Source organism: Rhizopus delemar, genomic scaffold (genome assembly GCF_000149305.1).
Source record: "Rhizopus delemar RA 99-880 supercont3.1 genomic scaffold, whole genome shotgun sequence".
Lineage (NCBI taxonomy): Eukaryota > Fungi > Mucoromycota > Mucoromycetes > Mucorales > Rhizopodaceae > Rhizopus > Rhizopus delemar.
The window spans coordinates 2,364,185-2,379,544 of NW_027137827.1; the positions used below are offsets into that span (position 1 = coordinate 2,364,185).

General features: G+C 34.6%; 5 protein-coding genes across 5 annotated transcripts; 3 read left to right on the forward strand and 2 right to left on the reverse strand.

Moving 5' to 3' along the window:
* Positions 1-1,778: 1,778 nt before the first annotated feature.
* On the forward strand, positions 1,779-3,220 carry RO3G_00931 (uncharacterized protein; the record flags this gene model as incomplete). Its single annotated transcript, XM_067655522.1, has 2 exons — positions 1,779-2,370; positions 2,433-3,220. The coding sequence occupies 2 exons, from the start codon at positions 1,779-1,781 to the stop codon at positions 3,218-3,220; spliced, it is 1,380 nt and encodes a 459-aa protein (XP_067511623.1).
* A 569-nt stretch (positions 3,221-3,789) lies between these two features.
* On the forward strand, positions 3,790-5,965 carry RO3G_00932 (uncharacterized protein; the record flags this gene model as incomplete). The annotated part of the gene is made up of 8 exons (XM_067655523.1): positions 3,790-3,836; positions 3,908-4,141; positions 4,207-4,346; positions 4,400-4,479; positions 4,613-4,650; positions 4,703-4,989; positions 5,048-5,385; positions 5,441-5,965. The coding sequence occupies 8 exons, from the start codon at positions 3,790-3,792 to the stop codon at positions 5,963-5,965; spliced, it is 1,689 nt and encodes a 562-aa protein (XP_067511624.1).
* A 345-nt stretch (positions 5,966-6,310) lies between these two features.
* On the reverse strand, positions 6,311-9,587 carry RO3G_00933 (uncharacterized protein; the record flags this gene model as incomplete). Its single annotated transcript, XM_067655524.1, has 8 exons — positions 6,311-6,356; positions 6,420-8,143; positions 8,195-8,363; positions 8,425-8,849; positions 8,908-9,011; positions 9,065-9,224; positions 9,287-9,464; positions 9,583-9,587. The coding sequence occupies 8 exons, from the start codon at positions 9,585-9,587 to the stop codon at positions 6,311-6,313; spliced, it is 2,811 nt and encodes a 936-aa protein (XP_067511625.1).
* Positions 9,588-11,744: 2,157 nt separating this feature from the next.
* RO3G_00934 (uncharacterized protein) lies at positions 11,745-13,079 on the forward strand (the record flags this gene model as incomplete). The annotated part of the gene is made up of 4 exons (XM_067655525.1): positions 11,745-12,207; positions 12,261-12,709; positions 12,759-12,873; positions 12,928-13,079. The coding sequence occupies 4 exons, from the start codon at positions 11,745-11,747 to the stop codon at positions 13,077-13,079; spliced, it is 1,179 nt and encodes a 392-aa protein (XP_067511626.1).
* Positions 13,080-13,774: 695 nt separating this feature from the next.
* Positions 13,775-14,293, reverse strand: RO3G_00935 (uncharacterized protein; the record flags this gene model as incomplete). Its single annotated transcript, XM_067655526.1, has 1 exon — positions 13,775-14,293. The coding sequence occupies one exon, from the start codon at positions 14,291-14,293 to the stop codon at positions 13,775-13,777; it is 519 nt and encodes a 172-aa protein (XP_067511627.1).
* Positions 14,294-15,360: the final 1,067 nt, after the last annotated feature.

A 15,360-nucleotide genomic window follows, 5' to 3' on the forward strand; every position in this document is an offset into this window, starting at 1 on the left:
ATTTCGGAAAACGAGACTCATCTAAATGTCAAAAAGCTTTATATGATGACTTCAAGAATTGAATATATGATAATCAACAATAATGCAGATACAATATAGACTATTCCAAACGGATTGCTTATATACAATAGAACAATTATTTCTTCATCAAATCTACTATTGCTTTCTTTCAAACTACATAACCCTTTTTTGGATTTATTATCGGCATTTTATTGTTTCGTAAAATATCTACAGTCTTTTTTTTTTTAATTCCTCTACATGTTTTCGCCATTGCAATTTGGACAAGATGGTACATGCGTCTTTAGTTTTTTTTATGCAAGAAACACTAAGTCTTTTTCTTTCTTTCTTTTTTTGTCACTGTAGACGCTGATGCACTTTACTTCAAAAGTCTGTCACTAGATCGGCCATTTGATATGATTGGATCTATTATGGCAAATGAGGATCTTGCATCTTTAGAATCAAATCATACAAATAACAGTGTAGATATGGATTTGGATAATGAAGAAGAAAGTGACATATGGACCTCTGAAGGAGAATCACCTGCTTGTTATGGAACACTATCTTGGGAGGCATTAAGCTCTCGATTTCCAACCATGTCACAAATTCACCTTAGTAAACGGCAAATAGGGAGCGCGTTTTTGACAGAGGCACCATTAGATTGCTTTGAGTCAGTGATAAAAAGAGAAGATGATATGACAGTAAAGGAAGAACAGCTCGTAAAAAGTCTAGTACAAGCTATTGTTGGACGACCGTCAATTTATTTTAGTTGGGATCTAAAAGAGAAATGCTTCAAGTCAACTCGATTAGTTCGTATCTTGGGAGTGAGCGCAGCTAGTATACAGCCTATTGTTGATGAAATATTGTCATTTGGTGGTCGCATGAAAGCAATAGAGTACGTCGCAAAAGAATGTCAACTGAATCCAAGGTAACAGAAAAATAGACAGCAGTACCACTACAGATGATATAAAAGAAAAAGTTTTATAGAAAATATGGCTTAACAGGCGTTGCTTTTGCTTGTTGTTTATTGGAACTACTTTTAAATATTCAAAACTCACTTATTAATATGTTTGAAGACATGAAAAATGAGTTGACCATTTTAAAAGTGTATCAGTATGTGCATAGTATGTTGATGGTATGTGAGAGATTACATGAGCTTTGTTCGATCCAAATAAATAATGAGGAGGTAAGACAAAAATTGTTTATTTACAAGCACAAGCGCGAAACTTAAAATGATAAAGTAGACATCAGAAAGAAACGCTAATCTTTATAAATTCCATATACCTTTTGGGGCTAAATTATTGAATTTACTATACACAGAAATTCAGCAATTTGATCTTGTTCAGTCTGGAAAATCTGCATTTTACAGAAGCATTTGTTTGACAGTTCTTTGTTACACTAGCATACCTTATTTGAATATATTAAGCAAATGGTTAGGATTAGACAGTGATGGTAACGGCGTTTTTGAAGATCCTTATCAAGAATTCTTTATATGTAAATCAATGGGGTCGTACGACTCATTTCAAGAATACCAGGTTCGTCTGGAAGAGAAAAATAAAAAAAAAAAAAAAAAAAAAAGAGCGGAAAATTAATCTATTTCATAGATTAAACCAGGCATTGTTCTCCCCTATTTTATCAGCATCGACTTAGCTATTTATATACTTAGATCTGGAATATCTTTACAACTACTTAGACAAATGATGCCAAATCATCCATTATGTGAACTGCGTAAGAAGCTGCCTCTAAAATGTCACTTACGCATAAGTGAAACAAACGAATACATGTGTCAGATAACATCCATATGCAAATACGTTCAAACTTATAATTCTGCCAATGAAGTATCTATCGAAACCGAAGAGGGAGAAAACGACGAAGAGTTGGAAATTTCAAAAAGTTTAAACGAAGACATGATGTCAAATATCCCAAGTTTACCCCCATGGGATGAAAGGCTTTTGATTGGAGAGTTTTCAAGCAGTCTAAACTTCCTTTTGAAATTGACAAATGAGAACAGCAGTGATATTATACCCACAATTGATACGATTGCAGCTCTAAGCTATATCGAACCTGTGCAAGCATGGTGTCCTATATTAAACGAATCGTACATGTCCTCTTTTCTGCATCAGTTCAAGCTTCAATATCATCTTTCGTTACTGCATGATACTTTTCTATTAGGTAATGGTACTTTTCTAGCTGGACTTGAGTCTGTATTTTTCAAAAATGAAAACAAGATTGGAGTGGAATTAGGCGGAAAATGGCCGCCACGACTGTTTGATTTAAATCTGGCTCTGAGGTCCATTATGTTAGAAACAATTACGGAAGACGAGTTATTTGCTTTTGATGTAACAGGTGCAAGGGAGCAACGCAATCCAAACGGTAGGTATACATACATTTATTTAAATATGAAGCATGTATATTCATTTGAGTTTTATACATAGCTTTCGATGCACTTAATTTTTTACAACTACACTATAATGCGCAATACCCATTAAACCTAGTTATCACCCCAAATATTCAGCTGAAATACAACCGTGTATTTACGTTTCTTATTCAACTCTTTCGAGTGACAACAGTTTCAAAACGTATATACAATGCCCTAAAAGCAAACAATGCGCGTTTCAAGACTAACACATTAAACAAGCTCTATCGCTATCGGTTTCAATTTGATCAATTCTTACGTGCATTGCAAGGATACGTTTACGACACAGTAATTAGCGAGACGTGGCACATGTTTATGGAACAAGTGCAAGACTTAAATATAAAAACAAAATCAAATTCAACAGGCTATGTCTCTGTCATAATGCAACCTCAAATGTTCAAAAGTTATCATGAACACATCTTGGATCGAATTCTATACCAATGCTTCTTGAAACAAAGCCAGCAACGCATTTTTAAAATTTTACAGCCGATCCTTCAAGATGTATTAGACTTTGCTAGTATCATTGATATTTATTATTACTCTGGCAACCGAGAAGAACATGAGCTTATTGCAAAGTGTGAGCGTGTATTTGATGATTTTCAAAACCATGTCTGGCAGTTTGTAAATGTATTGAAGTTATTAGAAGAAAAAGGATCAGGAAGACTAGGAAACATATTGAACAGCACAAATAACGAATTCCGTGACCTTTATGGGAAGCATGAAGCCAAAAAAGGTCTGGACGTCTTCGTTAAGGACTTGTTAACCAGAATAGACTTAAATACTTATTACGAAAACACAAACAAATAAAGCGTACTTCTTTTTGTAAACTCGGAAGATGATGTAAGTCACAAGGTGTTTTAAAAAGTACAAAAATAATGCAAATGACGCGTCCATCTTTATATCCCGCTTTCTCTTTCTTTCCAAATGTCAATTCCACCTTATAAATTGGCCTCTGTACTCAGTGGTCATGAACAAGATGTAACACCTTATACTGCTACAAACATAGTCCGTTGTTTACTCATGCACTAGAACTAGATTAAATTAGTAACTGCAGTATCTGATGACCTTATTATTTCAGCGGCTCGTGATAAAACAGTACGTTCTTGGTCCCGTACAGGACCAAATGCCTTTTCGCTCCAAAACGTATATTTGGGACATAATCACTTCGTTAATTCCTTAACAATAATTAAGTCTAATGATGTTTATCCAGAAGGTTTATTTTTCAACTTTTTTTAGAGAAAGGAGATGAATGATTAACGTTGAAATTAGGTCTTATTGTTTCCAGCGGCTCCGATAAATTTATCAATGTATATCTTCCTAGTCAACCAAGTGAGCCCCTTTATACACTTATTGGACATACTGAAAATGTGACTACAATGAAAACAACTCCTTCTGGGCATATTGTATCTGGTTCTTGGGACAAGTAAGTAAAAGGCTGTTTTTTTCTTTTGTTGCTGCAATCTTTTATATTAATACCTTTTTTTTTCTACTTAGAAAGGTTATTGTATGGAAGGAATTTCAAAAAGCATATGTTCTTGAAGGACATGAAGCAGCTGTTTGGGCAGTACTTCCAGTAGATGATGACACGATATTAACAGCTTCTGCAGACAAGATGATTCGCCTTTGGAAGAATGGAAAGTTGGTACATGTTTACCAAGGTCATACGGATGCTGTAAGAGGATTAGCCCTAGTATCGAAAGATACATTTGTGTCATGTTCAAATGATGGGTAATCAAAAAGAAAAAAAAAATTAAAAAAGGAGAAGAGATAATATTAAATATTGTTTGAATTAGAACACTTCGTGTTTGGAGTTTAGATGGGAGCTGTTTACAAGAGTTAAATGGACATACTTCATTTGTATACTCTGTAGACGTATTAAGTACTGGAGAGTTTGTTTCATCGGGAGAAGATCGTACTGTTCGTATTTGGAGAGGTAAGCATTACAGAAAGTATATCTGTCATCTTAAACTGAGCTTATTACAAAAGATGGTGAATGCATCCAGACCCTTCAACAACCTTGTATTTCTGTTTGGGCCGTCAGCGGCTTACCAAACAGTGATATAGCTGTAGGTGGGAGCGATTCAGTAATTCGTTTATTTACTCGTGATGAGAAGAGGATGGCGTCTGCTGGTTTATTGAAGGTTAACTGAGTGACAAAATGTATGCATTTTTTTTTTTTTACTAACTACTTTCATTCAGGAATTTGACGATATATTAGCAAGTCAAGCAATTCCAGCGTAAGTAGCTGATTAAATAGTAAAATAGTCATTTTTCTAAATATGTAAGTAGTAACCAGATTGGTGACATCAATAAAGATAAATTACCTGGGCCAGAGGCTTTGTCAAAGCCAGGAAATAAAGAAGGACAAGTGATTATGGTAAACGTAGGAGCTAATGTTGAAGCTCATCAATGGAGTAACCAGGAACAAAGTTGGACAAAGATCGGCGAGGTTGTAGGTGGTGTTGGATCTGGTTCCAACAAGCAATTGTACGAAGGAAAAGAGTATGATTATGTGTTTGAGATTGATGTTGGCGCTGGACCTAATGGAAATCTTAAATTACCCTATAATATTACTCGTAAGTCTTAAAAAGCTCATCCGGAAAAGATGTGCTTTTAACTTATCGTCTTTCATAGAAAACCCTTATGATGCAGCAGACAAGTTTTTAATGAAACATGACCTCCCTCAATCTTTTAGAGAAGAAGTTGCTACATTTATTATTAAAAATACAAATGCTGTTGACCTGGGAGTAGGTCAATACCAAGATCCGTTTACTGGAGGAGGCCGATATGTCCCTAATTCTAATCAGGGTGCTGCTGGAGGCACTGGTTATTTGGATCCTTTTACAGGCCAAGGATCGTATCGCCCTGGACAATCCACTACACAGCCTTCTTCATCCGTTAACTACGGTGATCCATTTACAAGCGCTAATTCCTACAAGCAGTCAAATGTTGTGTCAAAAGTTTTTCCTATTGTAAGTTGATATCTTTATTATATAGCTTCTTTTAGCTTACATTGATCATACATAGAAAAGTTATCTATCGTTAAAGCAAGCTAACCCTGATGCAGTTCAAACAAAACTTTGTTCTATCAATGATGAGTTACAAGCTGGCAAGTTGACTGACCAGGAACTTGAAGCTTTAAGTCACATCGTCAATTACATTAAAAATCCTACAAGCTCATTGAACGCCTCTTTACTCAAAGTAATTGTTAAAGTATGCACAGAATGGCCAGCGGATAAACAGTTCCCTGCTTTGGATCTTGCTCGCTTGGTTATTTTATACAGCCCCGAGTCACTAGTTTCTGCTATTCCTAGTCAAAACCTTGTTTTATTTTTAAGAGAAGCTGGTGGTTTGTCAGCAACATCTTCTGGTAGTGAAGTGAATGCTATGCTGGCTTATCGTGGATTAGCTAACCTATTCAATACCGAAATTGGTCGTCAAATTGCATGGGAACAACGTGCATTGATAGCAGAAATGATGCAAGTTGATGTTACTGGTAAATTCAAAACTAAAATGGCAAGATTAGCCCAAAGTACCCTGGCAGTCAAGTAAGAAGTGAAAAAGAATAACAGAAAGAATTCTTTGTCTAATATACGTTTACTAGTTTCTCCATCCTACTCAGTTCTAAAAAAGAAGATGAGATTGAGCTTGGATTTACAGGAACACTTGTTGAATTATTGAAGGATGAAAAAGAAAATGAGAACCTATATAGATTTATTATGGCATTTGGTACACTTATATCTCAATCAAACACTTGTCGAGAAGTAGGCAACATTATGGGAGCAAAAAATGAAATTAGACGAATCCAAATAACCCAGACAGGGGAAAATCGTATGCAAAAAGCAACTGCTGAAATTCTTCAATTATTAAGTTAAATAAAAAATGAAATAAACTTTATTATGATGACGGGATAGCTTTTAGGTCATTTAAGACTTGGTCAAATCTATTAGTGCATAGTTTTTTAGTGATTTGATCATATTTAATATATATACATATGCATGTTTACCTTGATATTCTTGATTTGGCTTGATCTGATTCTGCTTTTACTAGCGCTGTTAGATTGTCCCAATCTTCTTTAAGACAATCATATTTAGTCTGCAAATCATTTCGGGTATCGGTTTCATTATTTAGTGCTTGCTTTAATTCATTTATTTCTGACTCTAATTGAACTGTGGTTTCATGATTTTGCTTATTGTCTCGTGCTGATTGGCTTTTCACTTCATTTAGTTGTTCTTTTAGCTCCTCTATTTCTGTATTCAAGATATCTATCTTATTTTTGTAGTCTAATTCAAGTTGCTGTATCTTTCCGTTTTTCTCTATTGTTTCCTTATCAAATTGATACTGCTTTTCTTTCAAGCTTGCTTTTATATCTTTATTTTCTTTCTCCAAAACCGCCAGTCGCTCTTTCAATGTCTTGTTCTCTTCCAATTGCTGAAACAGCTCAAGGTTTGCCTGATCTGCTTTCTGCTCTAAATTTTTTTGGTTTTCTTCCATTGTTTTAGACTTTTGGTTCAGCTCTGATTCTAGTTCTTCTATACGTTCTTCTGCCATGGTAAATTTTTGAAACAGCTCTTGTTTACTTTCTTCCAGTTCGCGTATAATAGATTGTTCATCCAGAATCAATTGTTTCAACTCTACTTGCTGATTTTCAAGCTCTTGGTTACGGGATGCCATCTCATTCGCAGTACTGCTCTGATCTTTTAATTGTGCTTCTAGTGTATGTATCTTTTGATCTCTTTCTTGCATTTGAATGTCGACACGGTAGGCAGCATTCAGAGGTTTTAATTTGGCATAAACTTTCCACCAGGGCCATTCACGAAGAGATATGTATATACGAGCATTGCGCTGCATGACACGGATAGCATCTGCTTGGCGAGAAAAGCGGGTCTGAAATTGACGGGCCAGGCGTGCTCGACAGTGTGCTTGGAATTGAGTAATGCAGACACCCAATTTATTATCGCGCTGCTCTTCCAATTCGGCTAGTACAGTTGCCTTAAAAAACACTTTTGTCATACCAATTTGATATCTTTCCTTGTCCAAATTCAACTGATCAAGGAGTAACTGACAAGCTGTTCTTCCGTCGATAAACGATTCTCTGTTCAATAAGTTTGGACACAAGATGCCGTACCGTTTCCGGAACTCATCAAAGGATAAGCGGTTAGGAAAGCCCTTTCGGCAAATACGGATGCCTTCTAGTACACCATTACACCGCAGTTGATCCAAGACAAGCTTCGTTTGGATCTCTCCTGGTCGCTTTTTATCATTGGGTAAGATACACCGCACAAAGTGAGGATGTGTGACATAAAGGGTACTCATGAGAGTTGAGAGCTGCTGCTTGTGTCTTTGACCAACGGTTCCAAATGACCCACTTCCCTTACGAACTTTGAGCATAGATACAAAGCTACTAGTACTGTGATTATGTGTTCGATCATTATTTTCCTCTTCATATTCTTCAAACAACTTGGCAGTGTGTTTTTGAGATGATCTTGCAAGTAAACGAGTGATGTCTTCGTTAAGAGGATACTTATTCTTTTCTATCCATCCATTTACAGAGTATTCAACATCACCAGCATAATGTTTTAATATGAATCCATCTTGAAACCGAGTTGTTTTGTACTTGGCATCTGGGTCGTCATTATTACAAAACTTATTGAGTTTTTGAAGGAATCGTTGATCACTTCCTCTTGGTGCTACGCACTCTTCTTCCAAGCAGGATAGAATACCCACAGGCTATAAAACAAATGTTTAATAAGATGTATGAGTTTTTGAAGAATACTTTACATTAATTTTTTCAATCAAGTCGATCGTTGGTTGAAGATCTTTACCAAAGTCAATATAATCCCAGTTGATCTTTTCTTTTCGATATTCTTCTTGTTCCAATTCAAACATGTTTTGATTAAAAAATTGCTGAAGTTTTTCATTTGTGTAATTAATGCAAAGCTGCTCAAAGCTATTTGTCTATTGCAAAAGAAAAAAAAATATAAATATACACGTATTCCTTTTTTTTTCACTTAAAAAGCACGCTTGCCTCAAATATTTCGAATCCTGCAATATCCAATACACCAATAAAGCCGGCTTTTTCTTTTGCATTTGGTCCATCGATTGCTTTGTTAATACGTTCCACCAAGAAACCAAAATTTCTTTCATACAAAGTCTTGGCTAATGCATCAATACTAGCAATGACTTGAGCAGGAGATTTAGCTTGAGTGACCCAATCCTTTCCAGCCTTGATACGTGGCGCCAATAAGCTTTTTTTAAATCCTTCTGCAGAGATGCCCAACAAGTGACAAGCACGTTCAACCATGTCAAAATTTTTAATATCAGCGCGATCCAGGTAACTGGTGATAGAGATATTGCCAAGATGAAGTATAGCAGCAACTATCTTGAATAAGTCCAATTTCTCCTTTTCTGAAAGACCCATAATATCCAATGCTTTCTACATACACAAATAAGATGTTATCTATCGTCCCTTTTGCTTATTCATGGTATTTTACCACAAGATTTAAATATTCTTCTCTATCATCGACTCCATCAATCCTCTTGTTGGATTGTTTGAGGAAGTTATAGTCATCAGCAGTCCCATCCAATAGCAACAATTCTATTATAATGTGTTATCTGGTGTGTTTTAATGTATTCATGCGTATGTATTACTTTTGATATCTTCATCTGCTTCCAAGAGCTGATAAAAAATATGGTAATTTCGTTCTTTGGGTGTCTGATAGTGCACTCTTGATTTTTCCAATAAGTACCATTCAATATTTGCACCACAGATCTGTGCTCTACTGTTAAATTCAATACGAATGAATTTACCCTATAAATAGTAATGCTAAACATCATGTCCTTAATAAATATAACTTTTTCTTTTTTACTTACAAATCGAGAAGAGTTGTTATTGCGAATTGTTTGAGCATTACCAAAAGCTTCAAGTATAGGATTTGCTTGTAATATTTGGTTTTGTAATTCATTTAAATGTTTATCAATAGAGGCCACGACTGTAAGATATTGTATTACTTTTTTGGTATTTTCTGTTTTTCCCGCACCCGATTCACCCCTATAGTTATATTAATAAATACGTAAGATCACCTTTATAGCTAATCTTGTACTTGCGTAATTAAAATGGATTGATTTTCTCTGTCCTGAACCATATCATGATAAGCTTGATCTGCTACAGCATAGATATGAGGAGGCATCTCTCCTCTTCTTCTACCCTTATAAGATTGAATGTATTCATCTGTATAGATAAGCAGATTTCTATAAGGATTTACAGCTACTAAGAAAAGGCCTGAATAGGTCTAATAAATAAATAGATGAGTTTACTGCGTGACAACACAAATTCTCTCTTTTTCTTACATAAACATGGTGTGCTTTATATCGAACAGTAAGATTGTGAATTACAGAAGGTTCATTCAAATGAGTAAGCTCAGCCATATCATCCACCATATCAAATTTTGGTGGATTCATTGCTTTTAGTTTTGAGTTATTTACAAAGGCTATCTATACACACATATGTTTGAATACGCATATTTATTATATTTTTCGCTATATAATTATATTACCGCTCCACTTTCATATTCTATTTCTATTTTATCTTTGTCTTCATTTAAAATATGGGCTCTAACGTACCCTTCATGGTCGTCCTCTACCCAAACCCACTTTTTTTCATTAAATCTCGCTTGTGCAACAGCATCCAGAACATTATCCAATTTTGGTCTAACAAATTTTTTTGAACCATAGCTGTGAATGAATGATCCTCCATATTCTTGATTATCTTTAACAGTAGTAAACATAACGCATATAAAAAAAATAACTGGGAAAAAAAAATAAAAAAAAGAGAGAGAGAGAGAGAGAAAGGCAGGAGAATAAAATATAATAGAAAAAAATGTACGCGTATTACTTTCTTGATTTCCCTTTCGTTACTTTATTTGGTGAGTTAGTAAACATCCAAATAAAGAAATTATAACATTCCCCAATAAACAATTTAATAGTCCACATCTCTACGTAATGATGGTGGACAATGTTGTCTTAACTTAACGTTGGCTTCTTTAAAAACCTTGGCTGTCATTTCATCCATACCATATGATTTGGAATAAACAACCTCTTTTACTCCTTGTTGAATAATTTTTATAGCACAACCTAAAAAATATTTAAAAACACAATAAAACTAGAATTTGCTTTTGTACCTAAGCATGGACATCTAGGGTTTAATGTTAGCCAAAAAATGAATTCTATATCGAAAATGCTTTTTATCCCCTTACGTATTACAATAAAGTATGACACCCATTTCAAAATTGACGCTTCCTCTTCCTGCTTCTAACAAAGCGTTTTCTTCTGCATGCATACATACGCATCTATCTAGGCCTATTCCACAAGGTGCTCCTTCGTTACATCGTCCACACCCTCCTTCATTACAGTTACGTAAACCGCGAGGAGTACCATTATACCCTGTTGCAACTACTCTTGAATCCTTCACTAAGATACAGCCAACTCTTCTCTTCATACAATTTGATCTTCTTGCTGCTAAATCTGAAAGTTGCATAAAATACGTATCCCAGGAAGGTCGAAGTCGCTCTTTGTCTACAATGTTCATTTTATCCAATGTCTCATACAAGCTGGACACATCTTGATATGCATTTGTAACTATCAAGTCAGAAGATGTCATCATATTATGTAACGATTTATAGCAGTGTATCTTTTGTGTATCCTGCGCAGATATGTTGTAGATATTACGGTCGTCTTGAACTAAAAATTCCTCTAAAGATGATGAATTTTCCTTTTCGAGTTGTGCTTCACACCTATAAGACACACGATAATTAGCACTCTCTTGTGCTTTATCTTAATTTATATTTTTGACGCTACCTGGTAACTGAACGCTTATATCGCATAGTAACAGGCGCTTCAACAGCTAATAATAAGAAAAAGGGACGCTTCCTATGTACGCCTTAAAATTAAGAAAATAAAGGCCAAAATAAATATAGACCGTACCTTAACATATCGAGATCTTTATAGTCAATATCACAAGTAACAAAATTTTCTTGCCAGCGTTTAGTAACATATACTTGCATGTTGTCTATGTTGTCAAAATATTTTGCATTCGAGTAGACATCTCGATTATAAACGTCTAGATTCTTTCTAATCGTTAAAAATTTAAAACCATGCCTATTCACAAGGTATTCAGCAATGGTATGTTTACCACTACTCTTTGTTCCTATTATACCAATAAACATTGGAAATAAATAGGATAAGTAAGACCCCTTGAAGTGATGAAAAATAGATAATTTTTTAAAAAAGTCACAAAGCTCTTTTTCTCTTTTTAATCTTTTTTGAGAATCCAATGGCTTCTAACCAACCACCCAATAACATGCAGCAATTACCTCAAATGATTAGTCAATACCAGCAAAATATTGAATTTATAAACAACAATATTGCTGCAATCCGTAGAAATTTGGAAAGAACAGACATTACTGAAGAAGAAAGAAACCAACTTAAAAAGCAAGAACAAGAACTTCAAGCAAAGCTCACAGTCCTTCAGACTTTAATAAATAATTTGGCGCCTCAATTAGTAGCTCAAAGCATGCAGCAACGCGCATTGCAACCTAATCAGCAGCAACAACAACAGCAGCAGCAACAGCAACAACAACAACAGCAACAACAACAACAGCAAGTATTAGGTGCAAACATGAGCGCACCTGGATCACCTGCCACTTTCCAACAGCAACAACCTCAACAACAATCCCAACAACCGCAACAACAGCCTCAACAAACACTTGCTAATTTTGTGAATAATCCTCAACTTCGTAAATACATACATAAAAAAGGTGATATCACGTCTTATTTTTTTTCCCTCTAGGTGCGGCACAACAACAACAGGCTTTAAATAAAATGAGTCTTGCTGCAGCCGCTGCAGCTGCTGCTCATACTGCTGCTTCACAAAATCCAATGCAGTTTTCTTCTCCTGCACCAAGCAACCCAAATACAACAACAACTGGATTTGTCAATCCTATTTTAGCTGCAAGTCTGAAATCTTCTCCGAGTGCAGCTGCTCTTGCAGCCGCAGCGGCTGTAAAGAACAATGGCATGTTTACATTCTCTGCTAATAATAATAACAACATCAACAATACGAACACCAACAATAATACTAATAATAGCGCATCTTTGATTGCGCCTGCATCTGCACCCAAGCCAGCTGCCCCTTCCTTAGATCACGATGGTGTCAACAGAGTTTTAACAAAACGTAAGATTCAAGAATTGGTATCTCAAATAGATCCAGCAGAGAGGTTGGAGCCTGAAGTAGAAGATGTAAGTCAAAAAGAGAGAGGGAGAGATAGTCTTGTTAATTTTTTAAAAGATTTTATTGGAAATTGCTGATGAATTCATCGAGTCTGTTACTACATTTGCTTGCCGATTAGCTAAGCATAGAAAGTCGGATACTCTAGAAGTAAAAGATGTTCAACTACACTTAGGTACTGAAGCCGAGCTTACTACATGTTATAAACGTTAATTTATTTTGATATTAGAGCGTAATTGGAATATTCGTATACCAGGATTTGCAGCTGATGATATAAGACCTTTAAGGAAGCCTACAGTGTCTTCCACACATCAAAGCAAAATACAAGCCGTCAATGCAGCTAAAAGTCAATTGGCATCGAACCCAAAGAAAGAGCAATAATTTTTTTTTATTTAAAAACACAAACCATGAATGGCGAAATAAATCAATCACATTTCTTTAAAACTGCTAGATTAAATTTGATACTCTTATTGTTTAAAGCAGATAATATGCATAATCCGTCTTTCTAGAAGCTTTTGTAAGCCATGGAGAGTAATAGTTCTACTAACAATTTATAGATTACAGAAAACTCAATGCATGCTTCTCAATCATTAAGGAAAATGTATTTTTATATGTATATTACAAAAGGAATAAAAAATCCTTTTGAAGGCCAAGGGGGAGGAGAACTTTTAGGGGAGCTATTTGGAATGAAAAGAATATGAAATAATATGATCCGGTTGCCCTAAAGCACGTGAAAATTGTATAACAAGAGTGGCATCAGGTACAACTTTCAATATAAAAAAAGTTTACTGTCTTTATTCGAAATGCAAAAAAAAGAAAAAAAATAGAAAAAAAAAGTGAAAGAAAGGGGTAAACTAGATCATTGTCAGTATACTGCTGTAAACAATAGTATAAAATTGAGAAAGAAAAAAATGAATTGAATGTATGAAAAAAGGGTATTTGTTATTAATTGTATTAAAAAATGCTTTTTTTTGTGTGGTATATTGAAAATGAAAAAAGAGGTACTTGTATGTATGTTTGCCTTTGTTCAACAAAGCGTAAATCTGGTATTATCTACTTGTATAATTATCTTTTTTTCAGCAGGGCATGTTATCTTGACTGTAATGAGTCAACAAGCGAGTTGGGTTAATATCACACTCTTTCCAATTGCGATTATTTAAATCAAATGCCAAAGAACCCCAAGCTTGCTTGAATAAGCTTGTGTGTTTCTTGATAGAATTTAACAAAACTTTATCTTCGTTCATACTCCATCTTTTCTTTTGGAAAGACTTTGTACGCAATGTTTTAAAGCGGCCCCAGCAACAACCGCGAGAACGATGAGGTAAATATTTAGCAGAAATCATTGCCCAGGATAAACCTTGTAAGTAGCCCTTTTCTAATAAATAATCCTCGGTTGACGTCCACGGTGTACGAGTTTGCTGTTGAGATCTTGGTTTTTGAAGAGGAATTATTACTGAGGATAAAATTGTATCTGATGAGGAAATTGAAGAAGCACTTGACCAAGTTGTGGCAGGTGAAGCAGGGTAGCAATCGAAACTTGGTTTTTCATATTGCTCACCTGAGCATATGTCATTTAATAAGCTTTTGATATCCATTGTTTTGACTTAAAGATGCAATTATATTAAAAAAAAAAGATAAATATGCGTAAATTATTCGTGAACAAATAATATATTAATAGGTATATTTAAAAGATAAAAAGAGTAGATTGTAATAGTTTATGTTTATAAAACACAAAAGAGTTAAAGAGGTATTTTATTTATAGTTTTTTCTTTTTCCCCCTCTCCCTTCAACTACAATGTTTGAATTATAATGAAATTGCCCAAATATTATAACATAATAGGGATGGTCCTGTAAAGACATTCTCTACCTGAAAAAAGGCTCCTATAAGATCCTTAAGCCCAAGTAAAGTATTCTTCATGAAAAGGAGAAAGAAAGAAAAATTAGGAGGAAGGGTCTGCTAAGTTTTTACATAAGTATATTTATATACGTACGTATTAGCAGCTTAACTAACATAATCATAAAAGGGAGACATAATAGATCCCCTGGAGGATTATGTTATGTAAAAACTCCACTTCCCCGTTGTAGTACAATTTGTCAAAAACATCTGTCAACTACATCATATCTCATTTATGATATATACACTACTATTATGAAATTCAATAAAGCAATTATGCTAACTCATTTACAAAAAAAAAAAAAAAAAAGGTGAAACAATTACGCCTACGGATTCATGTATAAAGTCACTTCAAATGCTAAACATACTGCTTTTGTTTTTCATTATAAGGAAAACAATACATAAAAAGGGCCTTTTGAAGTTAACCTAATGAAATCAAGATAAACATTAATTTAAAAAGGAGAATACCAATATAAAGGAGGAGGTTGAAGCATGGATACAAAAGAAAAAGGTTAACTTATTCAATGTAATGCTAATATAAGCTTTTTTAAAACCATAAAAATAATATTCATGCTATAGAAAATAAACCAACTGTTTTCGAATAGTTATTTTAGTTTTTTTTTAGTTTTTTTTTTTATTAATTTTTATATGCAAAAAGGCGTTTTGTGTTTTTTATCTCATAGTTCTCCTTTCATTGTCTCACTTTTTGTGCTGATAGCATTTTGCATTTACTGAAGAAGGACAATCCGAAGTGCTTTAGCATAAAGC